At 48.3% G+C, this 26,755-nt stretch overlaps 1 protein-coding gene across 1 annotated transcript in view; it reads right to left on the bottom strand.

The window, feature by feature from the left end:
• Window positions 1–939: 939 nt before the first annotated feature.
• THBS4 (thrombospondin 4) overlaps window positions 940–26,755 on the bottom strand; it is a 57,326-nt gene continuing 31,510 nt past the window's right edge. Inside the window, exons 4-22 of the mRNA XM_069597602.1 lie at window positions 26,138–26,246; window positions 25,671–25,753; window positions 25,252–25,303; window positions 24,824–25,026; window positions 23,059–23,196; window positions 20,750–20,818; window positions 18,091–18,243; window positions 14,676–14,780; window positions 13,997–14,104; window positions 13,518–13,677; window positions 11,977–12,095; window positions 11,045–11,097; window positions 8,251–8,444; window positions 7,254–7,432; window positions 5,695–5,743; window positions 5,401–5,597; window positions 4,634–4,806; window positions 1,721–1,860; window positions 940–1,163 (exon numbers count right to left, since the gene is read on the bottom strand). Of these exons, the coding sequence (XP_069453703.1) occupies window positions 1,102–1,163; window positions 1,721–1,860; window positions 4,634–4,806; window positions 5,401–5,597; window positions 5,695–5,743; window positions 7,254–7,432; window positions 8,251–8,444; window positions 11,045–11,097; window positions 11,977–12,095; window positions 13,518–13,677; window positions 13,997–14,104; window positions 14,676–14,780; window positions 18,091–18,243; window positions 20,750–20,818; window positions 23,059–23,196; window positions 24,824–25,026; window positions 25,252–25,303; window positions 25,671–25,753; window positions 26,138–26,246 (2,346 nt within the window). The 3' untranslated portion in view covers window positions 940–1,101. The remainder of the gene's footprint in view (window positions 1,164–1,720; window positions 1,861–4,633; window positions 4,807–5,400; window positions 5,598–5,694; window positions 5,744–7,253; window positions 7,433–8,250; window positions 8,445–11,044; window positions 11,098–11,976; window positions 12,096–13,517; window positions 13,678–13,996; window positions 14,105–14,675; window positions 14,781–18,090; window positions 18,244–20,749; window positions 20,819–23,058; window positions 23,197–24,823; window positions 25,027–25,251; window positions 25,304–25,670; window positions 25,754–26,137; window positions 26,247–26,755) is intronic.

Here is a 26,755-nt window from a genome sequence, read left to right as displayed (position 1 = left end):
GTCCTGACTTTTGAAGCAACCTACCCTTGTAGGCTTTACATGTGAGGTGGACCGAAATCCTCCACGTCTTGTATCGGTCATGCATATGCCACTGTAGTTTCTACCGAAATCATAATAAAATGATGGTGACAGTGTTTATCCTTTACTTATGATTTAAGGTATTTCCAGGAGTTCTGGAATAGGAGAATATATTGCTGCCCAGCAATATCCCTTGAAACAGAAATCTAAGGGAATTTATTTTAAAAACTTGCCTGGATCATTTGCCTTACAAATGCAATGGAGAAGAACTAATGCAAAAATCAGTTAAGTTTCTGTCCTGAACATACAGTGAGGCTGCTGATACCACCATAGATAGTGTATGTTGTGAGCAGCTTTCTGAGTTGTAGGAGGGCTCCTATCCATATACATTATTGTCCTTATCACTTAAGAGTCAGCCATCTAGCAAAAAATGGACTGGAAATCTCCATACCAGGTATTCAGAGTATAAGGATTGTGCTAAGACGTGGTCCTTTAATTCTCAATTAGCTGACATTCCACTAGGGGGAGCCAAATATATAAAAAAAGCACAATTGTTGAAAGTGCTGGTAGAGGTCTGGGTGGAAGGCGTGTTGGGTGGAGAGGGTTTAAGAAAAGAACTGGACAAACTTGCCCCAGGATCAGTCAGGAAAAGTCTTCATAGGAAAAGTGTCCCTGAGCAGTGTTTCTGAGGTTCCTTACCCCAAATAAGGAGGCTGCTGAGGTGAGCATGGAACTGTCAGGCTTCTCTGTGAAAGAAACAGAAGGTGAGACCTTTGGCCTGAGCCTTCTGACTGATGTACATGGTCAACCTCACGACTGAGGAAGAAAGAGCCCCTGGCGATTCTCTGTGGACTTTCCACAGAGAACAGCAGAGTCCCCATCAAAGCCTGAGCCACATGGAATGATGTCTGGGTAACATGGTTTTTAGAAATCATCTCTTCTTTATTGCCACATTCATATAAGAAGTTTGGTATATCTGGGTGGGCAAAAAGAAAGCCACACTGTATACAAAGAAAGTTGTAGGAAGTTAAAAAACATATGACTTTAGTGTTTGGAAAAGCAGTTACGGATTGCGTCCTCTGTTTATTTATCCAGGCTATCAAAATTCTGGGTCTGAAATTCTTGGAAGTCCTCTGGGATGGTGTCTGCAAAGGAGGACAGGCACAGGGGCATTAGGAAGGCTCCCTCCAGCCCTAGTGCATCTCGAGCTGGGAGGCCTCCTGTAGGGGTCGCTGTCAGCCCGCCCAACAAGCCCCCAAAGAAGCACTCCCCCCCTACCCCCCAACCCCGCAGCCATTTTCTACCTCAGGCAGCTTTGCGAACTGTTGGCTTAAAGCCCAGGAGCGTCATTCACAGGCCAAAAGAAAATGAGCAGGCAGAATGGGTTTTGAGTTTATGATTGTGCTTGAGCTATATGAAAATGAAGGCTGCCTCTCAATTAAATCTGCCTCCATCTCTCACAGAACCCTATGTCCCAAGCCAAGCAGTTTAATAGTTTAATTCTCTAGCGTTCCATCTCCTCATCTATCAAATAGGAAACGTGAGATCTGCCTTTTGCTTGGATCACAGAGGGACCCTCAGATTTCAGGGATATGTGGCATGACTTTCGGCTTCTGGGAGAGATGTGTACTATACAATAAGGTGGCATTGTTTGATTTTTTTTTTTGTAGTAATACTATTCAGTAACAAGAATGTACATTACCATTGCAGCGATATTTGAGGTTGGACCAAATGATGTTTTCCTGGGAGAAGCAGAACACGCCGAGCCGGCCTCCACGCATGGTGGTGTCTATGGTGACCCCAGAATCAGCCACCAACTCAGAGCCTTCATAAAATCGCACCCTGTGGACACAGCCGGAGTGGGTTTCAAACCAAGGTCAGGGGGAGCCACCCATCAGGAGGCAGGGGGTCCCACTTCTTGGCTACCCACGTCTTTGCTCTGTTTCATCTTCCACTTTCCTCAGACCTGGGTTGTGCTTCTGGCTGCTCTTTTTCCCTTTCCCTGCTAGACTGGGAGAGCCATGAGGTCAGGGACGACCTGTCCACATCTGCCCTTCTTCTGTCCCTCGAAAGGCCTAGATGAGGTTGGGCACCGAGTCCAACTCAACAGGTCCTCACTGATGGGTCAGAAAGCACAATACGTCCCAGGACCAAGAGGCTTTGTGACTTCACTGTGCAGTGAGTTACCCTATCCAGACATCATGCTTAAAAACCACTGCCCTTCCCTAGGTCTGACTGATATCATTCAATTGGTGGGATCCAGGAGCAGTGATTTTCCTTGGGAGGGACAGCATTCCCTAAGCAGGATTTTAGAAATGGGGGGGGGGGGGCATTTTGGGCTGTCACCATGGCATTTAGTGGCAGAAGGCAGGGATGTTGGGTGGCTTACAAGGCTCTGGAGAGAACAATGAAAACCTGTCCTGCATCCAGACACCTTTGGGGTGCTCCTCCAGACCCTTGGTAGGAACAGACCCTTGTCCTGTTTCTAGTTATCTGGGCTTAAAACCCAACTCAGTTGTGAATATCAAGTATTTTTGCACTAATATCAACTGATTTTTTTCCAGGGTAAACTGATAAACTGTTGAGTACATTTGACTCTCAAACAACGTAGGTTTGCGTGGGCCCACTAATATGTGGATTTTTTCCCCCCATAAATACTATTTCGCTACATGATCTGCGGGTAGTTGAATCTGCAGATATGAACCACAGATACAGAAGGCCAACCATGGGACTTGAGCATCTGTGGATTTTTGTCCATTGCAGGTCTGGGAACCACCTCCCAAATTGTTCAAGTCAACTGTACTTCATTGTCTTGTTTAAAAATTAAGCTGTTCACTATTCACCTTATTGGAGTATGGTTGATTTACAATGTTGTCTTACTTTCTGCTGCACAGCAAAGTAGGTCAGTTATACACATATCCACTCTTTTTAGATTCTTTTCCCATAAAGGACATTACAGAGTACTGAGTAGAGTTCCCTGTGCTACACGGTAGGTCCTTATTATCTGTTTTATAAATAGTAGTGTGCATATGTCAGTTCTGACCCCCCAATCTATCCTTCCCCCCCACCCCGCCCCGGTAACCATAACGTTGCTTTCTTCATCTACTGCTTCTGTTTTGTAAAAGAGTTCACTTGTACCCTTTTATTAGATTCCACACATAAGAGGTATCATACGATATTTGTCCTTCTGTGTAGCTGCTCATTATTTTAGAAATTCACAACACTGCTGGCAATACCACATTGTGGCCACAACACACGAGCTGTAGCAGGACATCACCTCTGCAGTGATTCTAGGTACACAGGCCAGCAGCAACCTCCTACGGTTGTGCCCAAGCGCTTACACGATTTTGTTATAAATCTTATTTCTCCATTAGGGATCAGATTGATCCTTAACATCATGCAGGTAATATTTTCTATGACTTCATTTGGGATGCAAGAGGTGGCGTTTCAAAATATTTGTTATAAAAAAAGGGGGCATGCAGCTCAATAGGGCTGAGAATATGACAACCTCCCTCTAGACAGACATCACATTTGGTGTAAAGTCTCAAAGAAAGACAAAGTATGAACTAGCTTTCATGATTTCTGTTTTCCCACTTGGCAGCTTTCCTGCCCCGGTCAGGAAAATGCAATCAGCACCCCTTCCTAAAGAAGTGCTGCATAAACTGGTATGGATCTGTAAGTCTGAGGAATGAGAAAGTAAGTACCTTGCTGCTGCTGCTGCTGCTGCTGCTGCTGCTAAGTCGCTTCAGTCGTGTCCGACTCTGTGCGACCCCATAGACAGTAGCCCACCAGGCTCCCCTGTCCCTGGGATTCTCCAGGCAAGAATACCGGAGTGGGTTGCCATTTCCTTCTCCAAAGTACATTGACTACATGTCAAAGATGTGGTTCTAAGACGTTCTAGCTTCTGAGAAATAGGTGTTTGTTTTTTTAAACAGTCCTACAGGGCAGTTCCAAGGGCTTCCCTTGTGACTCAGACGGTAAAGAATTCGCCTGCAATGTGGGAGACCCACGTTCGATCTCTGGGTGGGGAAGATTCACTGGGGGAGGGCATGGCAACCCACTCCAATATTCTTGCCTGGAGAATCCCAGGAACAGAGGAGTCCAGTGGGCTACAGTCCATGGGGTTGCAAAGAGTCGGACTTGACTGAGCACCTAACACTTTCACAGGGACATAAGGCAGAACATGGGCTCACAAGAGGGTCAGTTCATGCCGAGGGTAGAATGTGCCATTGCTCTGTCAGGTGCAGGGGAGACCAAGATAAAATGAGACATTGGTGCTGCTCTCATGGAGTTTCTCAGACCAGGAGGGACTCACTGCAGCATGAAATGTTGAGGTGAGTGATGATACAGGGCCCAGAGGGACCACACGGGAAGGCGGATGAGAGAGTCAGTCTCGCCTCACACAGGTCACAGGGGCAGACTGTCCTGGTGCCCAGGCCTCCCCCACAGAAGGTCCTTCTACCCCCAGTGTGGCCCTACCGTCCAGGTGGTCAGTGTGAGCGGGGTATCCTCCTGCCTCTTTCCTGGGAGCCTGAGGTCCTCGCTCGCCTCCAGGAGCTGTCTGCTCAGGGAAGCGAAGGCTCGGAGACGTGGGAGGAGGGGCCGCAGAGCCTACCTGATGTAGCCCACCTGGGGCCGGTGCTGCAGGAACCAGCGGTAGGACACCTTGTCCTTCCAGCCCACGTTCCTGGAGTCCTTCCACAGCAGCCTGACCTGGTCACTGGTGTCCCCCGTGTGCCACAGCGAGTTGCGGAGATGCTCCCCTGGACCCGTCTTGGACTTCACGGCCTGGACGATGACATGAGCAAGGTCTTAGATGCACAGACTGCACTTCCTGCATCCCGTATCCCTGGGGTAGTGATGGGGTCAGGATTCACAGGTGCAACCTGGCCGCCTTGAATCTGGACACAAGGCGTAAACACTTCAATGCCATTTCTGCTGTGGTCATCCCCAGCCTTCAGTGATCAGCACTGGCCGGCATTCCACTAACTTGGTCCAGGCTTTCCCTGCTGTCAGACCCATTGCTCCCCACATTTGGCCAAGGAGGGCTCTGAGCTCTGCCTTTCCTCCTAGCAGGGTGACGGACGTAGATTCCCAGCCCTCCTATACGAAGTTGGCCACCCCAAGGAAACACATTAGTCATTTTCCAAGGGGAGTGTGCCCGAAGATGTACCCCTAAATCTTCCCCACCTCTGGGGTCAGACATTCTCACCCAGAGGGGAGCATGCAGCTCATACAGAGAAGTGAAGGCATGGCCCCCTGGATGGATTCAAGAGTTCCCAGATTTGAGTGCAAACGCATCGATTTCTTAATAAATGCCATATGGGAGAACACAGAATTTAAGAGGAGGGTGAAGGGCCCAGAAGAAAGGGAGACGAGTGCCTTGAGCTGGATGCCAGGTTCCGCAACAGCTCGGAACGGGGTGGCCTGCCAGTAGGTCTGCTCTGTCTGCTTCCACATGACCACGTAGAAGCTGGAGCTGTCCTGGTAACCAAAGATGAAGCCGGCGTAGTCATCGTCCGTCTGGGTGTTGACGTGGAAGGTCCCTTCAAAGTCAACTCCGTTAAAAGCCGTGTACCCTGTAAAGATCAGAGCAGATGAGAAAAACAGGCAAGCCACGTGGGTAGCTGGAAAGAGTGAATTCCACACAAGGGTTGACTGAGGCCCTGGACATACCCACTGCCAGGCCAGGATCACTGTTCATGGTCTGCACAATCTCCATGCCCTGCAGAGAGAAATGCAGGAGTTAAGATTAACCTCAGAGGGGATGGAATAAGCTCGAGGAAGCTCAGATTCTCAGGCATCACCGGTGAGGAGTCAGTGATGTCTGAGCTCCATGTAAAGAGTTCATTATCTGAAGAACTGCCCTACCTTGTTATGTGCTCAAAGCAAGCATATACTTTTCAACAAAACAAAACCTCAGTGCTGAGTAGAAACAGTTTTGCTAAAACTGTCACTGAGTTGATTTAGTAGACTCTTAATTAGAGAACATATGCTTTAAATTTTTTTTTTAATTTTTAATTGGAGAATAATTGCTTTACAAGACTGTGCTGGTTTCTGCCATGTTGCTGTTGTTCAGTCGCTAAGTCGTGGCCAACTCTTTGCAACCCCATGGACTGTAGCCCGCCACCCTCCTCTGTCCCTGAGATCTCCCAGGCAAGAATGCTGGAGTGGTTGCCATTTCCTTCTCCAGGTTTCTGCCATACAACATGAATCAGCTGTAAGTATACCTAGGTCCCCGCCCTCTTGAACCTGCCTCCCACCCCTCTGGGCTGCCGGAACACGGGGTTGAGCTGTGTTACACAGCATCGTCCTCCCTGGCCATCTATTTTGCATACGGTAATATACATGTCTCAGTGCTGCTCTCCCACTTTGTCCCACCTTCTCCCTCCCTCGCTGTGTCCATAAGTCTGTTCTCTATGTCTTTGTCTCTACTGCTGCCCTGCAAATAGGTTCACCAGTAACCATTTTTCTAGCCACAAAAAGGAGCAAATTTGAGTCCGCTGATCTGAGGTGGATGAACCTAGAGCCTGTTATATAGAGTGAAGTAAGTCAGAAAGAGAAAAATGAATGTCATATATTAATGCATACATATGCTTTTAATGAATGTGGCCTGCTGGGTGATGCTGGAAAATCTACTAAGCCTCTCTGTGCCTGCCTTCTTTAGTTCCACAAGGAGGCGAACACACAGAGGCACCTCCTGCAGAGACTGGGAGCATGGGTCTAGGGAGACTGCCCAGGCCCCAGATCCAGCAGTCTCAGCTGCTTACCTGCCATGCTACCCTGAGGAGTCACTCAAGCTTCACAAGACTCGAGCTCAACATCTGTAAAATGAGGCTACTTAAAGTGCTCCATCAACAGGACTGTTGTGGGGAATAAATGTGACATGGGCGAGTGCCTGGCTCACAGATGGCACCCTGCAAAGAACCTACTTCTCTCAGAAGGGCCTGGGCTGGAGGGAGGAACTGGGAGACTGGGACTGACGCCTACACACGAGTGATACTGTGTCTGAAACAGATACCTAGTGAGAACCTACTCAGGGAACTCGACTCAGACCTGAATGGGAAGGAGGGCCAAAGGGAGGCGATATGTGTATGTCTGGGTGATCCACTTTGCTGTACAGCAGAAACTAACACAACATTATAAAGCAATTATACTCCAATAAAAATTAGTTTTTTTTAAAAAGCCTGTGTTGAGAGGCAAAGCTGAGCCATCGCCAGCTCCGTGACACTCACCTGGTTCAGGACCACCCAGTTGGGGTCGATCTGGGCATCCCCTTCAGGGTCCAGGACCACGGTCTGATAGGCTCTGAAGTCAGTCAGGGTGACCTCTGCGTTCTCTGGGCACACGTCTATCCGATCAATGACCTGGTCCTGGTCAAAGTCTGCCTCACAGATGTCTCCCACTCCATCACCTGAGGGAATGGAGGAGGGGAGCTGGGTAATACCCACCACCCCCATGCCACCCCCTCTGTGACAGGAGCCAAAGAGAGCCCAGCGCCAGGGCTAGGTCTTCAGTCTGCGTGGAGAGAGAAGTCCTGGAGCCAGCTGTGCCTAAGCCGGCCCCGGGGTCCTTGTGGTGGGTGGGTGAACCCCACTGCAGGTGGTCAGAAGGCCTTCCCAGCGGCAGCGTGAGGGTAACTGTTCAAAGCTGACCTGACAAGAAACCCTGGGTGTCCTCTAGGATCGCATCTCACTGACGGGTGGATCTTGCGTCTGACCTTACGTAAGCAAATGCCTGTAGTACTTTCTGGACTATGGCACATAAAAAGCAGGGACCCCATGGCCACCAGACACTCTCTCAGAATAACTTACAGTGGCCCTTAGGCTGAATCTAGCCCCAACTGTCCTTTGTCCAGCTAACAGGGTGGTATTAGTATCAAGATTTGAATTTGCGTATGTGGCATGGGTACGCTTACCACCATGCTCACAACTCTGCCATCTCATTTCTGGCCCTGTGCACACCTCTTCCCTGCAGGCATTGGAGCCTGTGAACCCCACCCCCGCCTGTGCTGCCCTGGCCTCCTCTCCCTCCTGCTCCCACTGGGACTCTGGTGAAAGGGGTGGGCAAGCCCCAAGCGCATGGTTGCTTCCCTGCCCTGACAGCTGGAGACACGTGGCTCCCAGGGCCCCCCTGTCCACACAAGCTGTGGCTGCTCAAAGGAGCTGGGCCCCGACAGAGGTGGGCCGCCGTGAGCCTGGCCGAGGGCAGCCCTGGGCTGAGCCCGCTTACTGTTGCTGTCCTCCTGGGCGGGGTTAGGGACCAGCCGGCAGTTGTCCGGGCCAGGGGGTACCAAGTCTGGGATGCCGTCGTTGTCGTCGTCATCGTCACACTCATCACCAATCCCATCCTTGTCAGTGTCCAGCTGGGCACTGTTGATGACGGTGGGGCAGTTGTCTGTGCTGTCCTGGTGCCCATCTCCGTCGCTGTGGGAAAAGGGAAGGAGGGGCTATTTCACAGCTCAGCAGGGGACATGAGGAGGCCAGTTCTTAGGAGGGAGAGTTTGGGTTTGGGGTCTTAACCAGGCTTGGTCTTTTATTAATCTTCCCTGGTGGCTCAGACAGTAAAGAATCTGCCTGCAATGCAAGAAACCCAGGTTCGCTCCCTGGGTTGGGAAGATCCCCTGGAGGGCATGGCAACCCACTCCAGTGTTCTTGCCTGGAGAATTCCATGGACAGAGGAGCCTGGCGGGCTGCAGTCCTTGGGGTCAAGGAGTCAGACATGACTGAGCAACTTTCACAGGTCCTTAGATAAGGCTGCCTTATGGGCCTCAGAGACCAATTCCTACTTCCCCAACCTATTGAAACAAGTAGATCTTTTCTATTCAAAATAAGGGTCAATTTCTGTGATTCTGTAACCAGATGCCCCTTTCAGTCCCTGGCACGACTACGATCCCCGCAGAGACTCTGGGAGCAGAAGAGAGGGAGGGGCAGGGGCGCCAAAGTGCTGGCTGAGAGCCCTGGCTCGGCCGTGCACGTGGCCCCAACACAACACGTGGCGCTCCGTGGCTCAGCATCCCCCTCCGTACCATGCGGACAGTAACAGCCCACCTCGCAGGCTTGAGACTGAAGGCTGATTAGAATAGTGCACATTACATTTTTATACATGAAAAAGCACTTCCAGGGGCCTGGCCTTTGGGAGGCCCTATGGTGTTTCCTTTCCTAATGCTTTTCACCACGCCTGGCCAGTAGACCCGAGAAGCATCAGCTATGAACACACAAGAAGTGGACTTCCACATACTTCTCAGTCTCTGAGTCTCACTTTCTTTCCAGGCCTGACAGCCACCAGGGGAAGAGTGTGCCCTGACCCCAGGCTTCCCTGAGTGGATAGTGGCCTCCTATGGCTACTCGGGATTAGAGCAGATATTTCTTTCACCAGTTCTACCCATGGCCCATCCTGGGCCAGCAACTACCCCCACGATGGGATGGGAAAAGGAGGCCAGGGACCAGGGCATGCCCTTCAGGCCACGCTTCCCAGATGGGACCCAGGGAAAGTGAGGTCGGCTCCAACAGCGGGGTTCCTGGGCCTGTGGCAGGGCTGTTTTCCAAAACATAAGCCTGAGCTATTGCCGTCAGCAGCCATGCCATATAGCCCTGAACGTTTTTATGCAAAACCAAGCAGTTTCTGTCCTCAAGTCTGTGGGAATTAAAATGTAGCAAATGAGTCATTTATTTTAGGCAACTTCTAGAGGCTGGTGGGACAGGATATTTTAGAAAGAGCTCAGATGGCGATCGGAGTGCAGGATGACCTGCAACAGGGAACATTCGTGATGCTCATCACCGAGGGAAGTTGTCAGGGTACCAGTCCCACCTTCCACTCAACAACAGAGATATCCTGTGTCAGCTTGTCACGGACTCGCCTCTCCTCATGCTGTGGGAACAATAATACCTCACTTATCATTTTCTGCAGGTCACCCAGGGGCCAGCACTGCGCCAGGAGCTTTACCCACATTATCTTTCATTTGCACCATCACTTTTAAGATGCATGCAATTATCTCTACTTCGCAGATGAAGAAATGAGACTCCGACTGAGAAGTATGTTGAAGTTCACTTAGCCAGCATGTACTCTGCAGCAAGGACATGGAGCACATGGATGGAGATGGGGCTTGACAGGATCTATCCTTGAGCAAGGCTGGGCTTCAGAGCTGCTGGCTGTAGGGCAGCCTCTGAGGAGAGGTTGAGGAGGGAAGCTACCTTGTTCCTTTTGCCTTTCAGACCCCTTTCCCTCTCTCATCCCTGTCCTGCTGCCCCTGTGATTCCCTACAGAGATGACAGGGTCCAGACTATCGGACTGCAGGTGCCTCTAGCAGAGCTGCCCATGTCTACGTTTTTGATGTTGTTACAGCATCTGATCCAGCTCTTTGTCCTAACATAGGCCTCCATCCGTGTGGGACTAGCAGGGCTGACAGCATTCATTTGCATAGAACAATTCCACCCAAGAAAAGAAAACTGAATGAAAAAATTCCAGAGACAATGAAATCACAAAGATCTCTCAGCAAACTGGCAGCTCTCTATTTGGGGGCTGATGGTGAAGCTTCCCTGAGCTGAAAGAATATATAAGAGCAAAAGAGCTAATATCCATGTAACAGAAACTGTGATATGTACTTTCCATAAAATTAGCTCAACCTCCACAATCGTCCTAAGAGCTACATTCCATTTTTAGCCCCATTTTACAGATGAGGAAATGGAGGCACAGAGAGATGGGCAGCTGATGTGTACGGTTAGCTGATGTGTGAGTGGAGAACTGGGATTTACATCCAGGTGTGTCACTCCAGAGCCCATCTCTAACACGGCCTCTCCTGTGATGGAGCCTCAGTTGCTCGAGTGCCTCGTGACCCCTCCTGATACAGTCAACTCCTCCATCCACAGAGGTGCAGCGACCCTGACCAGAGAGAGAGCTATTGTTCCTCTAGCAACTCAATCTACCCAGAGAGCCCCCAAAGCACAGTAGCAGCAGAAAGCTCTGAGAGAGAAAACTCCCTCTGGACTTTTCATCTGGTCCTATGCAGTTGGGAGATGTGCCATACCTGTCCTGATTGGTGTCACAGGAGTCCCCAACCAGATCATTATCCACGTCAGACTGCAAAGGGAACAGAATGTGTTATTTATCCCTAGGCCTGCACAGAACGTTCCGGAGAAGGCAGACCTGGCCCATCATCACTGGATCTCAGGAATTATTTCTTTGAAATTGGGGTGGTGCAAACTGCAAAAGGACAACACCATATTGGTGTAGGCACAATGCTGAATTTTCAAAAAAGTCTTCCAAAATATCAAGCTCCAAGGACGGGCTGCCTACACACCAGATGGGCTGACTGGAGAAGGGCGCCGGGGCAGTGTGGGGGCAGGTGCAGACACGGCCCTCCGGCTCAGGTCGGAAGGGGGCCAACCACAGACACGAGGATGAGGCAGGCAGGTTCTGCTTTGCTTCTGCATTTTGGAGTGGAGCCAGAACGGGAGTGAGTCAGAGGGCAACAATGACAACCCCTTCCCAGGGCTTTCAAAATACGTGACACATCACACCCAAGGATCCAGACAGGAAGGAGGAGAGAGAAGAGAAACTGCACATCACTGATCAAACCTTATCTGAAAGGTCCATACACAGGGGTTTGGGGATGAAAGGGACATGAGGCTCCCCATGGTTAATTTCCATTACATTTTCCTTTCATCAGGAAAAAAAAAAAAACAAACTTGTCCTGGGCATCCTTAGATTCCTATGACTGACCTCAGAGGGACTCTACAGCCTGTGAGGTGAGTCAGAGGGCCCCAGATGTCCTGCAGCGTCCTTCCCATCACCTCCAGTCCTAGGTATACAACATTATCACCTCTGCTGATAGGAGGAAGGCAGCAGCAGCGAACGGGGCTGGTGGGCTCTGCTGGGTTCTTCCATACGCTGGTCTTAATGTGCATCTTTGCATGGGGCGCTCAGCCTGGGGTTCGGCTTCCTCTGGGTCCTACTAACCTGGTTCGGGTTGCTGACCTCAGGACAGCTATCACAGGCATCCCCTACACCGTCACCGTCTCTGTCTTCTTGGTCACTATTGGGAGCTTTCTGGCAGTTGTCCAGGATGTTTTTTATTCCTGCAAGAGAGGAATGCTTCCCTGAGTCAGGCGAACGTCACAGAAAGGTCTGGAGCACAGACTTTCAGGAGCTGTAGCGATCAGGCCAACACGCGGGGAGTGGCATCTGCCAAGGCCATCCTTGGGGAGCACCAGCCCTTCCAGCAGCTATCTGCTGTGTGTGCATGCTCAGTCATGTCCAACTCTCTGTGACCCCTGGACTGTAGCCCCGCCAGGCTCCTCTGTCCATGGGATTTTCCAGGCAAGAACACTGGAGTGGGTAGCCATTCCCTTCTCCAGGGGTGCAGTTATCTTGAGGTGACATCAAAGGATGAATTCTGGGAGGCTCAAAAACGAACAGTGACTTGAGACATTTATCCAGCAAGTTAGAATCTGTCCAAGGTGTTGAGGGCTATCACTGTGTCCAGATGAGGCATCAAGAGGGCCAACCCCGGGGAAGGAGGAGCTCATGGGTCTGTTACTACCAGGGCCCCAGGGCTTGGGTGGTGGTGGGCTGGAGCCAGGCCCTTCACACCATTTCTCCCCAGCTTCCTGTTCAATTGTGTCATCTCCTCTTGGTACCTTGGAACCAGGGATGGTGAGAGTGGTACTTAAATCCTGGAAATGCAAATGCTGCAACTCAGGGCCTTTTCTGTTCATTTTGCTGAGCTGATTTACCAGCTGTCCGGCTTATAGAAGGTAAGGTTGCATTTTAGAGAGGTGTGGATTTTCTGGAGTAGGGTGTTGGTGGGTATGGTGTATTTCTAAAAGGATATTCCTCCAAGGTCCTATAATGTGATATGTTTTTCAGAAATGATCAGATCCAGCCTATACTTTGATGACAGTCATCTCTGTTCTATGGGAGCTATACAGAAACAAATGTCCTTCTTATGGCCTGCAGAGCTCTAGAATTGTTCTCCAGGGTGCTAGTCACACAGACCAAAGTATGAGGCCCTTCAGTGGACCCTGGAGCTGGCTGATGCAGCCACCTGCCTGATGGCCCTTTCCACTCTGTGGGAAAAGACCTGATTCTCTGCATGAGGAGCCTGACCTGGGGCTGCAGTGCTTGCCCCTGCTCTGACCCTCTCCCTCAATCTTCCACTTCTAGGGCTCTTACGCTTGAGAAGGACGGTGGGAGGGAGGAAGCTGCAGTCTGAGAAGACAGATGTCCTCCAAAGACACAGCCTTGACAAGACACTGCTTGAAGGGATTCCTACAGCTTCTGGCAATGACGTCAAGTTCCTGGAGCATGAAGGTTATTAAACATGGGAGAAATAAGTAGACAAAAATAAGTGGACCTGGGGTCCCCCAGGCTCAGGCCATGTAGAACCCCCCAGAGCAGGAAGGCCTTCAGAATCAGCAATTCTATTCCTGCTGCTAAGAGAGAACAAGGAGAAAAGCACAGATAGGTCCCAAGGAAAGGACAACGCGAGGCAAACCCACCGTCCCCATCCATGTCGTCATCACAGGCATCTCCTCTCCCGTCCCCATCAGTGTCTTTCTGGTCATTATTCAGCACATTCCGGCAGTTATCACAGGCATCCCCGAAGATGTCTTTGTCACTGTTCCTCTGGTCCACGTTGTGGGTCAGGACACAGTTATCCTAAAGGATCCCAAGACCAACATTTACTGAGACTCGCTGTGTGCCTGGTCCTGTGGTGGATGCCAGTCAAGCTCCTGCCACCCCACCCCTCTGACGCTGGCATGAGATGTCAGACCTCCGGGGGTCAAAGCTCCTCAGAGCTCCTTTTGTATGTTAAACATTTCAGAATTTTAGAATAAGAAGTTACAGTGCTGTGGAAACACAGGCGTGGAAATGGACCTTTGGGATGATTCATATAAACAGTGAACTTCACGGACTTTCCTCCACCGTCTCTGGCACGTGGCCATTTCCAGGCCCTCCTAGCAAAGCAGGTGCCTACCTGCTCATTCAGGATCCCGTCTCCATCAGCATCCTCATCACAGGCATCTCCAATGCCATCCCTGTCTGCATCTTCTTGGCCAGAATTTGGTACATACTTGCAGTTGTCCTAAGTTGGAGAAACACAGCTCAGTGGGACATCTACGTTTGTCTTTTTTTCAGCTTTACTGAGGTCTTTTAACAGACAAAATTGCAAGACATTTAAAATGTATAATGTGATAATTTAGTACATGTGTATATTGTGAAGTGATGCCTCCGCTGATTTCATTAACATATCTATCACCTTACATATTTATCCCCACCTTTATTTTGCTGAGAACATGTAAGTTCTACCCTTAGCAAATTTCAAGCATACAATACAGTGTTAACTACATCAGATCCACAGATCTTATTCACCTCATAATGGATAGTTTGTACCCTTTTACCCTTCTCCCCATTTCCCCATCTCCAGCTAAATCAAAAACTATTTCTGACCTCAACACACTGCACCTATCTGACTTTATTGTCAATGGCTGTTTTGCTACATTTGAGATGAGGCTACTTTAAAAATACAGTTCTGAATGGAACCCACAGAACCTCTCCCCCATATACGATGTGGCTCTGGAAAGCCACAGAGCGAGAGTGCATATGTGCTTGCGTGTGTGTGTTTGCGTGTGTTTTCTCCTGCTCGTCCCCCTCACCTTTTTGCAGTTTCTGGCCGAGCATGGCAGTTCCTCATCAGGGTAACTGTCAATGTCCACATCCTTTCCACAGATGTAGCCGTCACCAGCCCAGCCGACCCCACACTGTGAAGAGAAAGCCTGTCAAAAGCCCAGGCACTAAGCCTGGTGGGAGGATGGGGCTTACAAGGGCCTCTGCTCCTGTACACAGGCCCAGAGGGAGGGCCCGGAGCCAGGAGGCTTTGTTGGTAGGATTTTAAAACTATTAAGCTGTGTTTTGAATATTGTAGTCTAATGGTTCAAAATTCAAAAGGCAGAGTGAAAGCTCCTTCCTGCTCCTGGGCTCAGGAATCCAGGCAATCCACTCTTTTGAATACTTTCAGAGACACGCTGGGCAGAGACCAGCAAACACATATTCTTTTCCTGTTTGTTGATCCTTTAGCACAACTGGTAGCACACATGTATACTACTCTGCACCTTGAGTTTTAAAAATTAACATGACATCTCGGGCCTCTTTCCATATCACTGAATGTAGATTTGTGTCATTCTTTTTAATGGGCACAGATGTATTATACATCAGTTGGAATACATGTGCCTTAAGTAATTCAACTAGGCCCCTACTGGTGGGCGTCAAGTTGTTAAAGCCTTTCTCTATTGCAAACAATGCTGCCACAGAGAATTCTAGTCCATTTGTCCTGCTGCACATTTGACAAATTCTAGTACATTTGACCTTCTGGATTCTTAGTGTGAAATTCCTGGTTCAAGTGTATTTATTTATATTAATATTTGTAATTTGGGATTTTTGTCCAAACATTCTCCAGTGGAAATAAATGCGCACATGGGGAGAGAGGCTGTTGAGGCACTTTGCTTATCATCTTGGCGCCGTATCTCTGTATCTAATGGTCTTCTAGATCAATTTCCACCACACAGGGAACCTTCCACGGTGCTTAACCTCTATTCATATCCCCTAACAGGAGAAGACTCTTGAGAGTCCCTTGGACTGCAAGGAGATCCAACCAGTCCATTCTGACGGAGATCAGCCCTGGGATTTCTTTGGAAGGAATGATGCTAAAGCTGAAACTCCAGTACTTTGGCCACCTCATGCAAAGAGTTGACTCATTGGAAAAGACTCTGATGCTGGGAGGGACTGGGGGCAGGAGGAGAAGGGGACGACCGAGGATGAGCTGGCTGGATGGCATCACAGACTCGATGGACCTGAGTCTGAGTGAACTCTGGGAGTTGGTGATGGACAGGGAGGCCTGGCGTGCTGCAATTCATGGGGTCGTAAAGAGTTGGACACAACTGAGTGACTGAACTGAACTGAACAGGAGAAGGTTCCCACAGGTGCGTTGCTGAGACTGTGCATTCTCTATTCTTCTGAAAAAGTCTACCCAAGTTGCCTGCCACCACCAGCTGCTGAGGGCAAGCTTCACTGCTAGTAGAATAGGCATTAAAGTAACAGTTATTCCAGACCAGACTCTACAGGCATTTTTTCCAGTCCTTACAGTGATGGTACAAGGTCATCATTACCCAATTTTACAAAAGAGTCAACTTAGAGCAGTGAAGTCCCTTGCCCAAGGTCTCAGGGCTGGGACTTGAACTCAAGACTGTCCCAGTTCAATGTCTTCTGCCATATGTATTTGGGTAACATGAGTTCTCCCCCTCATATCCATATCCTAGTGGGCCCGGTTAAAGAATGAATGATAAACCTAAGAGAAAGGCAATCCTTCCATAAGGGTGTCCGGGGTATGAGGTGGTCCCTGAAGCTCAGCCCAGGAGCAGGATAGGTACCTGAAGGAACAGGCAGAACAGAAGGGACAAGGGACAAAGCAGCCTGGAAAGCGACAAGGAGCCAGTGAGGTGGGGGGAGGGAGGAGGGGTGAGAGTCTGGGGAACAGCGTCAGGGCCAAGGGAAAAGAAACTTGACACGAGTTAATGTTACATTTCCTGCCCTCATTAATCAAAATAAGGTGATTTAAGACTTCCTAGGCTGCAGCCTGTCTGTTCTCAATCACGTACACCCCTCTTCTGCAACCAGAGACACGGAAGGCAGGGTTCCAAAGACACCCCTCCCATAACTACCCTTATTTCCGCTCAGTTGTTTCAGTAGGGCCTTTAGAAGGCCTGGAAAGCACACCCATGGGGGCATCGTCCTTGACTCATTTTAATGAAGAAAAAAATTTCCTCTAGGAACAAATACGTTTTTAATGAGCCATTTTCTGACAGATTAAATTATTTTAGTAGTCACTCCAAGTGTATTAATCCTTCACCATCTGTCGCTGGGCCTTATTACAAATTGAAAAACACATTAAGAGCCCCATCACCCACCATCCCAGGGGAGTTGTTAATTTGTTCACAAAAGATGAGGATTTAAACATAGATATATGCTTGCCTCTCAATGGGAATAAACAAGCCCCATTGATAGGAATTAAAGAAATTGTTGGGTTTTTTTCTCCCCCTTCAACCCAGGTCATTCCCTTGTCAGTACCTTGTACAAATTACTTGTACCACTGGAGAGAGGGGATGGTATTACAGTTATTTCTTTAACTTGGTTTTGATTCTCCTCATTCTTCCTATTTGAAAGCCATATGCTCACAGTAGAAAATTTTGAGAACAAAAAGGTAAAGAAGTCCGCGGTATGAAGAAGGGAGAAGTCTCCCAGAATCCATCCTGCTGCTTAGGCTGACTGCTACACCAGACTCTAAGGGGCCTGCCTCCCCAGGGAGGAAGAAGCAGGATGTGAACAGCTGAAGACGGACTATTTAGCCATGTCTAGAAGCCCCCCAGTCCCCAGGACTCCGGGGCTGGGGGTTTGGGGACGGATGGCAGTAACAAGCTCCATTCCTCACCAAGGGCCCACTCCACACCTGAGTGGTGGGAGACCCTCGCGAGGCTGAAGTGCCCTGCCCTCTTCCCCGGCCTCCCCTCCCCAGGCGGTTCCTGGGCCGGGAGCTGCATGGGAAGGAGAGTGCTCAGGAGCTCCTCTTGAGCCTGGCGGAGGTGGGCACAGAGAACAGCTGGTGCTGTGGAAGGTGGAGGGTTTACTCAGGGCAGTTCATCTCCCGGAGTGTCAGGCCAGACTTGGAAACTGGATGTCCTTGGGGCGAGGACAATGAGGAAGGGCAGTGTGCTCATGTAAACCAGCAGCTTATCGAGGGACTAGTCGAGGGAAGCCATCTCCCCCCGGTCCTGGGGCTCACCTCCTGGGCCTCCCACAGAGGGTGTATGGGAGCTGGGACTCCACCACCAACCTGCCCAGGAAGACGGTGTTGACCCATGGTCAAGAGAGAGCAAAGGTGGCTGATGGTTAGGTGACTTCAGATTGCTCCCCACAAACTTCAGCTGCCTCTGCTACAGCCACATCCTTCATTTATTTTGATGGAATTGCTTTCGTTTTTGAGTACTTTTACTCTGAAGCAAGCAGCAGATTACTTACCACACACGTCACATCCCCCTGCCTCTCTTCGATGCACTGGGCGTTCACACTGCAAGGGTTCAGTTCTGGATCTCTGCAGTTTCTTTCCATTTTGCATCCCCTCATCTGATCACCGATGTACCCTGGTTTGCAAGGCCCACAGCGATAAGATCCCTGCAAGGAGCAGAGCGAGACGATGTTCAGACCTGGGAGCAAAGGGCCTATGGTGGTGTCTATTTATCCGTGGACTTGATGATGCCAGGATGAAGTAAGCCACATGCCTGGCTCTGTAATGTGTGTGTCTTATAACATTGTGTGAATATTGAGGGAGACACCAGCAGACTGGAAGCCACAGCCAGCCACAGAGACATGAGAGAACAGAACCAAAGGCAGAAGGCTGGCTGGGGAGCTGCTTGGTCTTGCCAGCTCCACTGTGGGGGACAAGGAGGAAAGGGGTGAAAACCTGAATGAAGCCCTGGGAGGTGGAGAGAGAGAATTTACTCTGGGGACAAAGGGTACGGTTTGGTTAAAAGGCAAGTTAGAAAAAAAAATTTTTTTTATTATTATTTTTTTTTAAATCAAGTGATGGACAAAGAACTGTTGGTGGCCTAGCACTGAGGATTTTTGATGAGGTGGGCTGGTGTGGAAGAAGCCTGGCAAACAAGCTGTCAGGTCCATTGGGATAGGCAAGCCTGAATTTTTATTTAAAGACAGCTTTACTGAGATAGAATTTATATACCATGAAAGACACCCATGTAAAGTATACAATTCAATGATTTTAGTCACTCACAGCTCCTTAATCACTAAGCACAAAAGATGCTCTCCAGTGATTTTTTAAAAATATTGATTTGTTTGGCTGTGTGGGGACTTAGCTGTGGCATACACGATCTTCAGCTGCACCATGCGGGAGCTAGCTCTCTCACCAGATATAGCACCCAGGCCCTCTGCATTGGGAACATGGAGTCTTAGCCACTGGACCACCAGGGAAGGTCCTTTTTTTTTTTTTTTTTTTTGCTGCACCGCAGGGCTTGTGGGACCTTAGTTCCCTAACCAGGGATTGAACCTGGGCCCTAGAAAAGACCTACCCACTGGACTGCCAGGAAATTCCCTCCAGTGATATTTCTTGGTCTGTTAGCCTCACTGGACCACTGCCTTTGGTCAGTTCTCTGCTTTTCTTTGCTCCTCTGCTCGCCTTCCTTCGCCTACTTGTTCATTTTTGAGGTTCTCTAGAGTTCTACTTTCTAGACAATCCCACTGCCTACTTTTCTCCTCCCAGGGTGGCTTTAGTTATTATCTTCACATCAGCATCTCCCAGATCTATCTCTGCAGACTAGCTTTCTCCTGGTAAAAAGCTAAGAAGCAGGAAGTCCCAGTATATTAGCAGGCAGTGTCAGGAATAAAAACGGTTCTGCAGGCAAACTGGACATCTTACGAGATGTGTGGTCTTCGCCTAATTATTTAACTTTACTGGGCCTCCGCTCCTTCAGCTGTGAAATGGGAATAATGATAGTGCCTACTGACAGATTGTTGTAAGGATTAAAGTAAATGGCAATATTTATAAAATGCTTTGACATATAAGGAAACTAGGAACCTAGAGATTAAAAACCTTTCCCAGGAACATACAGTGAGTGAGAAGCAGTGATGTTGTTTAGTTGCGCAGTCCTGTCCGACTCTTTGCGACCCCATGGACTGTAGCCCACCAGGCTCCTCGGTCCATGGGATTTCTGAGGCAAGAGTATGTGGAGTGGGTTGCTATTTCCTTCTCCAGGGGATCTTCTGTCCCAGGGATTGAACCCATATCTCCTTCATTGGCAGGTAGATTTTTTTACTGCTGAACCACCAGGGAAGCGAGAGGCAGCGGTGGCTGGAGTCACTGGTTCTTTCCTGACGGTCTATTCTGATACATCTACCATCCTGAAAAAGTCAACAGAACTTCCAGAAATAAAACCCATTTCCAAAGAGTTGCAATTTAGACCCCTAAGTGTTAAACAGTTTAATTTAATACAAATGACTTTTGAGAAGTTCTGTAAAAACAATGAATACCATTTGGGAACTGTCACCAGTAAAATGCCTATTCCGGAATACTGAACTATTAATACAAAACTAAGAAGCTCTTCCTATGTAAAAAATATAAGAATGATAATATTTTATTAAATAAACATTCATCCGAAAGCCCAACACTGCAACTTGGAGAGATGGTAAAGAACAAGTTTGGCATTCTGAAAATGATTATTTTGGACACGCTACTCTTGCTTGCAAGATCTTAGTTCCTGGACCAGGGACTGAAACCTGCATCCTCGACATCGAAAGCACAGAGTCCTAACCACTGGATTGTCAGGGAATTCCATCATAAAGTTATTCTTATATAAAAAATTACTTATCCATTACTCTTACAGTAAAAACTCTTTCAGCACAAAACTTTTTATTTTGTGGCTATGCTGCACAGCATGTGGGATCTTGGTTCCTCAACCATGGACTGAACCCGCAACCCCTGCATTGAAAGTGTCAAGCCTTAACCACTGGACTACCAGGGAAGCCCCTCAGCACAAACTTTTATCCTCATTTGCAAATCAAATCTATTATGCCCCTATGTTCTCTACTGCCTTGGGGTTATGATTTACAGACACACACTTGTTTTAACAAGTGGTCATCAATAACAAGAACCATGAAACATACTTACCAAAGTGTTAATACAGATAGAATTGAGAACACACGCCCCGTTTCGACACTCATCAACATCAGTGCAGACCTAGCGTGGAAAAGTTGAAAGAGGCGCACTGTTTAAGTAGACAGGCAAATACATTTTGCTTTGTTTTGACATCTTTGGTTGAAGCAACAACATGGACTTTCAGAGTGGCTGGTCATCAGAGCACCGTTTTGGCCATCTCCCTGTGTCTGCACTGGTCTGGGCTCAACCTAATTCCAAGTGATAGTTGACTCCTTGGTATTTAAAGTTGTTCAGAATCTTAACATGATTAGTCTACTCCACAACTTCAGGAAGGTTCTGCTTTATTCTGCCTGGGACTCATGCATTTCTTCTCCTCAAGGATTCCTATCTTTACTCAGTTCTGAAAAATCCTTAGTTCCCGTCTGCTCCTGTTCCTTCTATTCCTTCTTTGTAACTACACTTAAAGAAATATTAGACTTTCTTAATCTCTTTTGACCCTTAACCTCTCATCCCTGTTTTCCATAGTTTTCTTTCTCTGTGCTATATTCCAGATGATTTCCTTAGACATACCTTCTAGACAATAAATGCCCTGCTAGCTGTTTTGCTCACCTATTTTATTTTTGATGTCAGTTATTATGTTTTTCACTGAATAAATTTTACTTGGTTATTTTTAAAAACCTGACTATATATATTTTTTCCAACATTGCCCTATCCCTTAACTATGGCATCTATTTTTTCCTTTTCTCCTTCTGAACTCACTTTATATTTGTCATGTCTCCTCAGGGTAGCTTCTTTATATAAATTACATTTTTGTTTATGAGGATATCCTTAGTGGCCTTGCTTTTGCTTGAGGGTGTCCCACGGGCCCTGAGTTTTGGAGTCTCTTCACAAAGTGATATCAGCCAGGGCCCTGGGGATTTTATTTCTCTAAGGCTATAGTTTTTACGTCAATTTTGGGGCTTTTTTTCTGCATGCTATGTCTAACACAGATTTGGAGCTCACAACTTTATGTTGTACAAGCTTGGAGCTTTGATTTGCTGTGGGGAACCATGATTTGCTGTCAACCATGTCCCAAAACTGACATCGAGCTTCCTGTTGATTTGCAGGGGGATGGCTAGGGAAGTTTTTTCATCTCCTTGTAATGAGGAGGGTAGCTCTCTGAGGCTTCTGGCTTTCTTCAGGGGTGTTAGGTCTTTCCAGAAGTATCTGCTATACCCACACAGTGCATGAACCCCAGCTTCCCACTTGGAGGGCCTATACCCATCTTCCATCTCCCATGAGCTGCTGTGGCATCAGCTTCCATCTACAGCTCTGGTTCTGAGTTCCCACTTTGTTTCTAGAACCTGCACATTTCCTTGTATTTCTTTTGATATTGGTCATGCATTAAAATTTGTTGTTAAATGTTAGCGAGTTGGCTCCCTTCGACTTGAGTTCCTTCTACCATACTGGAAATCCTCTGGAAGGGCTCCTTCCTAGCTTACATAAGGCACCTGCTATTTCTTCTTGTCTGTTTCCCTTGGCTTAGTCTTGACGATTCTGTCTTTACAGAAGAGGAAGTAAAGCTTTAGGTCATTACTTTAATGACTTCTTGCCATCCCTCTGTGTCTAGCTTGGCTCCTTTCTCCAGCCTAAAAAATGATGCCCTCTAGAATTCTTTGATAGGCAGCTAGGAAATAATGAACCTCTGTCCTCTTCAAAGCGAATAATTTCCCTAAGGTAGTAAAATATATTTATAGACCAACCATTTTTAAGGGCTGAATACATCAGAAAGAATTTCACAGTCAGTCAGTTAAATAATGACCAGGATATAGTAGAACATCAAGAAATAAATGGAGACTGTCACAAACTGCTCAAGAGCTTTATGGCAATTTATAGCCGATATAAGAAGAAAGGGGGTTTTCCCCAGGGGATTACTTCTACTCTTGAAATCCTCTCATCTCTAAAACAGCTTCTGATCAGCAACAATGACTCTATAGACATGACCTAATTTTTCAAAGCTTTTATTTGTTTCCCCAGTTCTTACGTTATTGTGTCACTAATCGTTCAAACGGCTACCAAGAAAATAAGCCCAGATCCAGCCACACATCCGGTCTCATTGCCCTCACTGCTTTTCTAAAGATACTCGATGATCCCAGTTGACTAGCTTGCTCCTCACCAGCCTTGATGGACACGTATATTCAGAAATGAGTTGGAAAAACCTGCTAATGTGCCCACAGTGCCTGAGGACATTCCACACACCCTTGTGGAATGGAAAGAGACGGGAACCTACCAAAGGTTTCCTGTTGGCGATTAAAGATCAAAAGACCACCACTTCAGCCCACCTGCTTGTTTGTCTTGGCGAAATTGATCCCAACGCCCTGCAGCATGGGCCCCGTGAAGCCCACCGGGCAGGCATCACATCTGAAGCCAGGAGCCAGGTTTACACAGCGCACGCCAGGATAGCAGGGGTGGTACTTGCACTAGAGAGAAACAAAAATTCAGTCTGTGGCCACAGGGAGAACACACGCTCAAATATCCATTCATCTCTTTGCACAAACTTATGGAATCACTTAACTATCCATTTTGGGGGGGCTGAAATAATCAAAGGCAATAAAGGCTTCCAATTTCATAGTGACTCATAGAATCTCTGACCCACACGGCCTGGAGGTTACCTTGTTGTGAGCTTCGCTATAATATAGAATGAAGCACAGCCGAGTGGAAAGGGCCCTAATGTTAACCAGTCCACCTTCCAGGGCAAACTCCCTGATATTGTAACTTGGAATTTAAAAATGTCTGGGAGAGAACAGTGCTCCTGGACCACTTGTCAGGTGGCCACTGAGTCCAAAGGCATTATTAAAGCAACTACTCAAAGAAAAAGGCCTTGAGAAGATCAAGCCAGGGCAGCTCGATCTTCAGTAAGACATGGTTCATCAGGGGCTGTTCCTGACTTTGGACCCCGTTGAGCCCATGGCTGCTGCACGGCTCTCACAGTCTAGGAGATTCATTCTTCTCTTTTTTTTTAAAGTCACTTCAACTAATGTAAAAAACATGACCACTTCCTGCCCTTTCAAAAGAAGGAAAATTCCAGTTCACAGATAAGAACCACATGCAGTTCTGTGAAACATGTGCAGATGCTCTTCCAAAGGAGGGATGACTAGAGATCGTCTTGATTGCTTACTACCTGGCGCGGTAATCGGCTACCACAAGTCTGTAGGATGCATGTATGTAAGCTAAGCTCCTTCCAGCCTTCCTCTGGCCTGAAAGTGTGAAAGTGTTAGTTGCTCAGTTGTGACTGACTCTTTGTGACCCCATGGACTATAATCTGCCAGGCTCCTCTGTCCATGGGGTTCTCCAGGCAAGAATACTGGAGTGGGTGGCCATTCCCTTGCCCAGGGGATCTTCCTGACCGGGGGATTGAATCCCGGTCTCCTGCATTGCCGGTAGATTCTTTACCATCTGATGGAAAGACAAAGGCAGATGCTGGGGGCAGCCTTGCCACCCACTATGAACACTGCCTTCCTCGAGACTGGACCAGTGATTGGATAACTATGGTCTTGAAACAGTCTCTGTCAGAGGCTTTGCCAGTTGGCCAAACAGCCTGTATTTGCCCTACATGTCTTTCTGGCTCGGTCTCTGGGCACATTTGGTTACTCACAGATTGTGGGGCCTCCTCAAAAGGTCTTGTTGGTTTGAGATTCCTCTCACTCCTGGAAGCCTTAAGAAATCAGTTGCAACCCCTAAAACATACCCTGACGCAGATCGTTCCCTTTCCACATTCATACGTGTACAATAAAATCACAGTAGTCCCAGAGACTGCTTATGAGAATCAGTGGCAGAGTCGAAGGCTGAAATCTCAGCATTGCAGCAACAGGGACCGACGCGGTGGGAAGCCCAGACAGGAGGTACAAGGAAGGCGGCCACAACCGTAGGTCGCGCCTCCGCCTCCCCACCACCCATAGGTCTCTGAAGATTCCCGAGGGAGTCGTTTTTATGTGGCCTGGAGGTCAACCCAAGTCAGCCCTCGGTTATCCACCTGGGCTCTCTTCCCATAAGCCGTAGGCTGTAAGCGATACCGAGGGAGGCCCCTCTGTCTGGCTGACTGTTCACCTCATCGGCGTCGGAACAGGCGATCCCATTTCCTGTGTAGCCCTCGGGGCAGGGTCCGCACTGAAAGCCGTCTCTGGTATCCGTGCATCGCACGCCGCGGAAACACGGGTTGGAATCACAGCGGCGCACTGGGGCTGTCGGGGATGCCGCGGGCACCACGGGTATCAGGGTGTTGGGGGTGGGAGACTGAAAGCTCAGAGGACCTAGACAAAAACCATCATCCACAGGTTTCCAAACCACCAAGAAAATAGAGCTGATACAGGATGTGGTTCAGCTTCCCGGTGAGTTTCTTTTCGCTTCCCTCCACCTCGGTGCCAAACCTCCACAGACCGCAGCCAGCGGAGCCCACCCCGCCCCACCCCGGCCCTTCGCAGTCCGCACTTGCTGGTCCAACTCAGAAGCGTGCCAGTTACTAGAAAAGCACTTACCGCAAGCCTGGCATTCGGCTATGGTGTTTCGCAAAAATGTTGTTTCCTTGACCTTTAGAAATGGGAAGGGAAAAAAAAAAAAAAAAGATGGAAAAGGAGTACCTGATGTATAATCCAGGAATGAGAGAATCCATGAGTGGCCAACTGTGAAACAGAACCTAAAGAAATGTTAACACGGCCCTGGGTGGCTCCCATTCGGCCTGGAGCCCCATTCTGCCTGGAGCCCAGCTATGTTTACCATCTGACAGCCCCCTAGTTTCAGAGCCCTTCCAGCAGAGCCCCAGGGCAGCAGGCTGCATGGGGCCACCTGAGGTCTGGCTCTAGGCCCTTCCCTGACTCTGCAGGCCTGCAGTGCTATCAGCTCCAACAGACAGCGTCTCTGTTATAGGGCTTTTCTGATGGTCCATCCAGCTTGTTACCTGCTGTCTCAGAAGATCCTTCACCTCTCCTAGTAGTTGGTTTAGTTGTGACATCTGCCCCAAGAACTGCCGATTAAAGTCTCCTGTAGGAACAGCGGAAGGAAAGGAGCGTCAGAAAGTGACAGCTATTTCTACAGTGACTCAAAAACAAATGATTTCCCAGAGAATTATCATGATGAAAAACTCAGGGTATGAGAATCTAACATGGGGTAAAATTCATCTAACTCGCCTAAAAAATAATGATAATGATGCCACGGCTCTAGTTAGTCCAAATTCCTATGAGTTATACAAACACAAATGCAATGAAGATACCTCTTGCCCTGGACTTTGGCACAAAAAGCCTGATTTCTGTAGACACATCCTATACACTGCCCTGCTGATAGCCCACCCTTCGGGGATAGGACCCAGCCCATCACAGGCCTGGGGGTTTATTGATGGAGGTGAGCAAAAGGCCTGAGAACACATACCTGTGTTTGTGGTGGCCAGTGGCTCGCTCTGCTGCAGGAAGCAGTCTTGCAGGCTGGCCACCTGGATCAGCGAGCCTCTCACCACCAGTTTCAGCTCTTCCAAAGAGTCCTGGAAGAAATTGGATTCATACCACACATTGGTGGTGCCATTCAAAAGCCAGTGGGCATGCAGACTCACACAATTTTCATAACACAGTAGGCCTGAATACTTGGACTCTGACATCTTACATAATTTTGTGGGTTTGCATTTTTTCCTGAAGCTCGCGAGCCCTGCCCTTCTGACTGAAGCAAATATGGAAGCAGCCAGCAGCTTAGGAGAGTGCTGGCATCCAGTGTGGTCTTGATGAGAGTTCATCAAGGCGACTTGGAGAAAAGAAAAGGCCCTTTTCCTTCACGGTAAACAAGTTCTTTTGTGGTAGGAGCCTCTTAAGAATTGTCTGTTTACAGACATATAGATCAATGGAACAAAATAGAAAGCCCAGAGATAAATCCACACACATATGGACACCTTATCTTTGACAAAGGAGGCAAGAATATACAATGGAGTAAAGACAATCTCTTTAACAAGTGGTGCTGGGAAAACTGGTCAACCACTTGTAAAAGAATGAAACTAGATCA

The sequence above is a fragment of the Ovis canadensis genome, chromosome 7, assembly GCF_042477335.2.
Source record: "Ovis canadensis isolate MfBH-ARS-UI-01 breed Bighorn chromosome 7, ARS-UI_OviCan_v2, whole genome shotgun sequence".
Classification (NCBI taxonomy): Eukaryota; Metazoa; Chordata; class Mammalia; order Artiodactyla; family Bovidae; genus Ovis; species Ovis canadensis.
The sequence above is the reverse complement of the archived record's forward strand: the minus strand, read 5'-3'. Positions and strand labels throughout refer to the sequence as shown.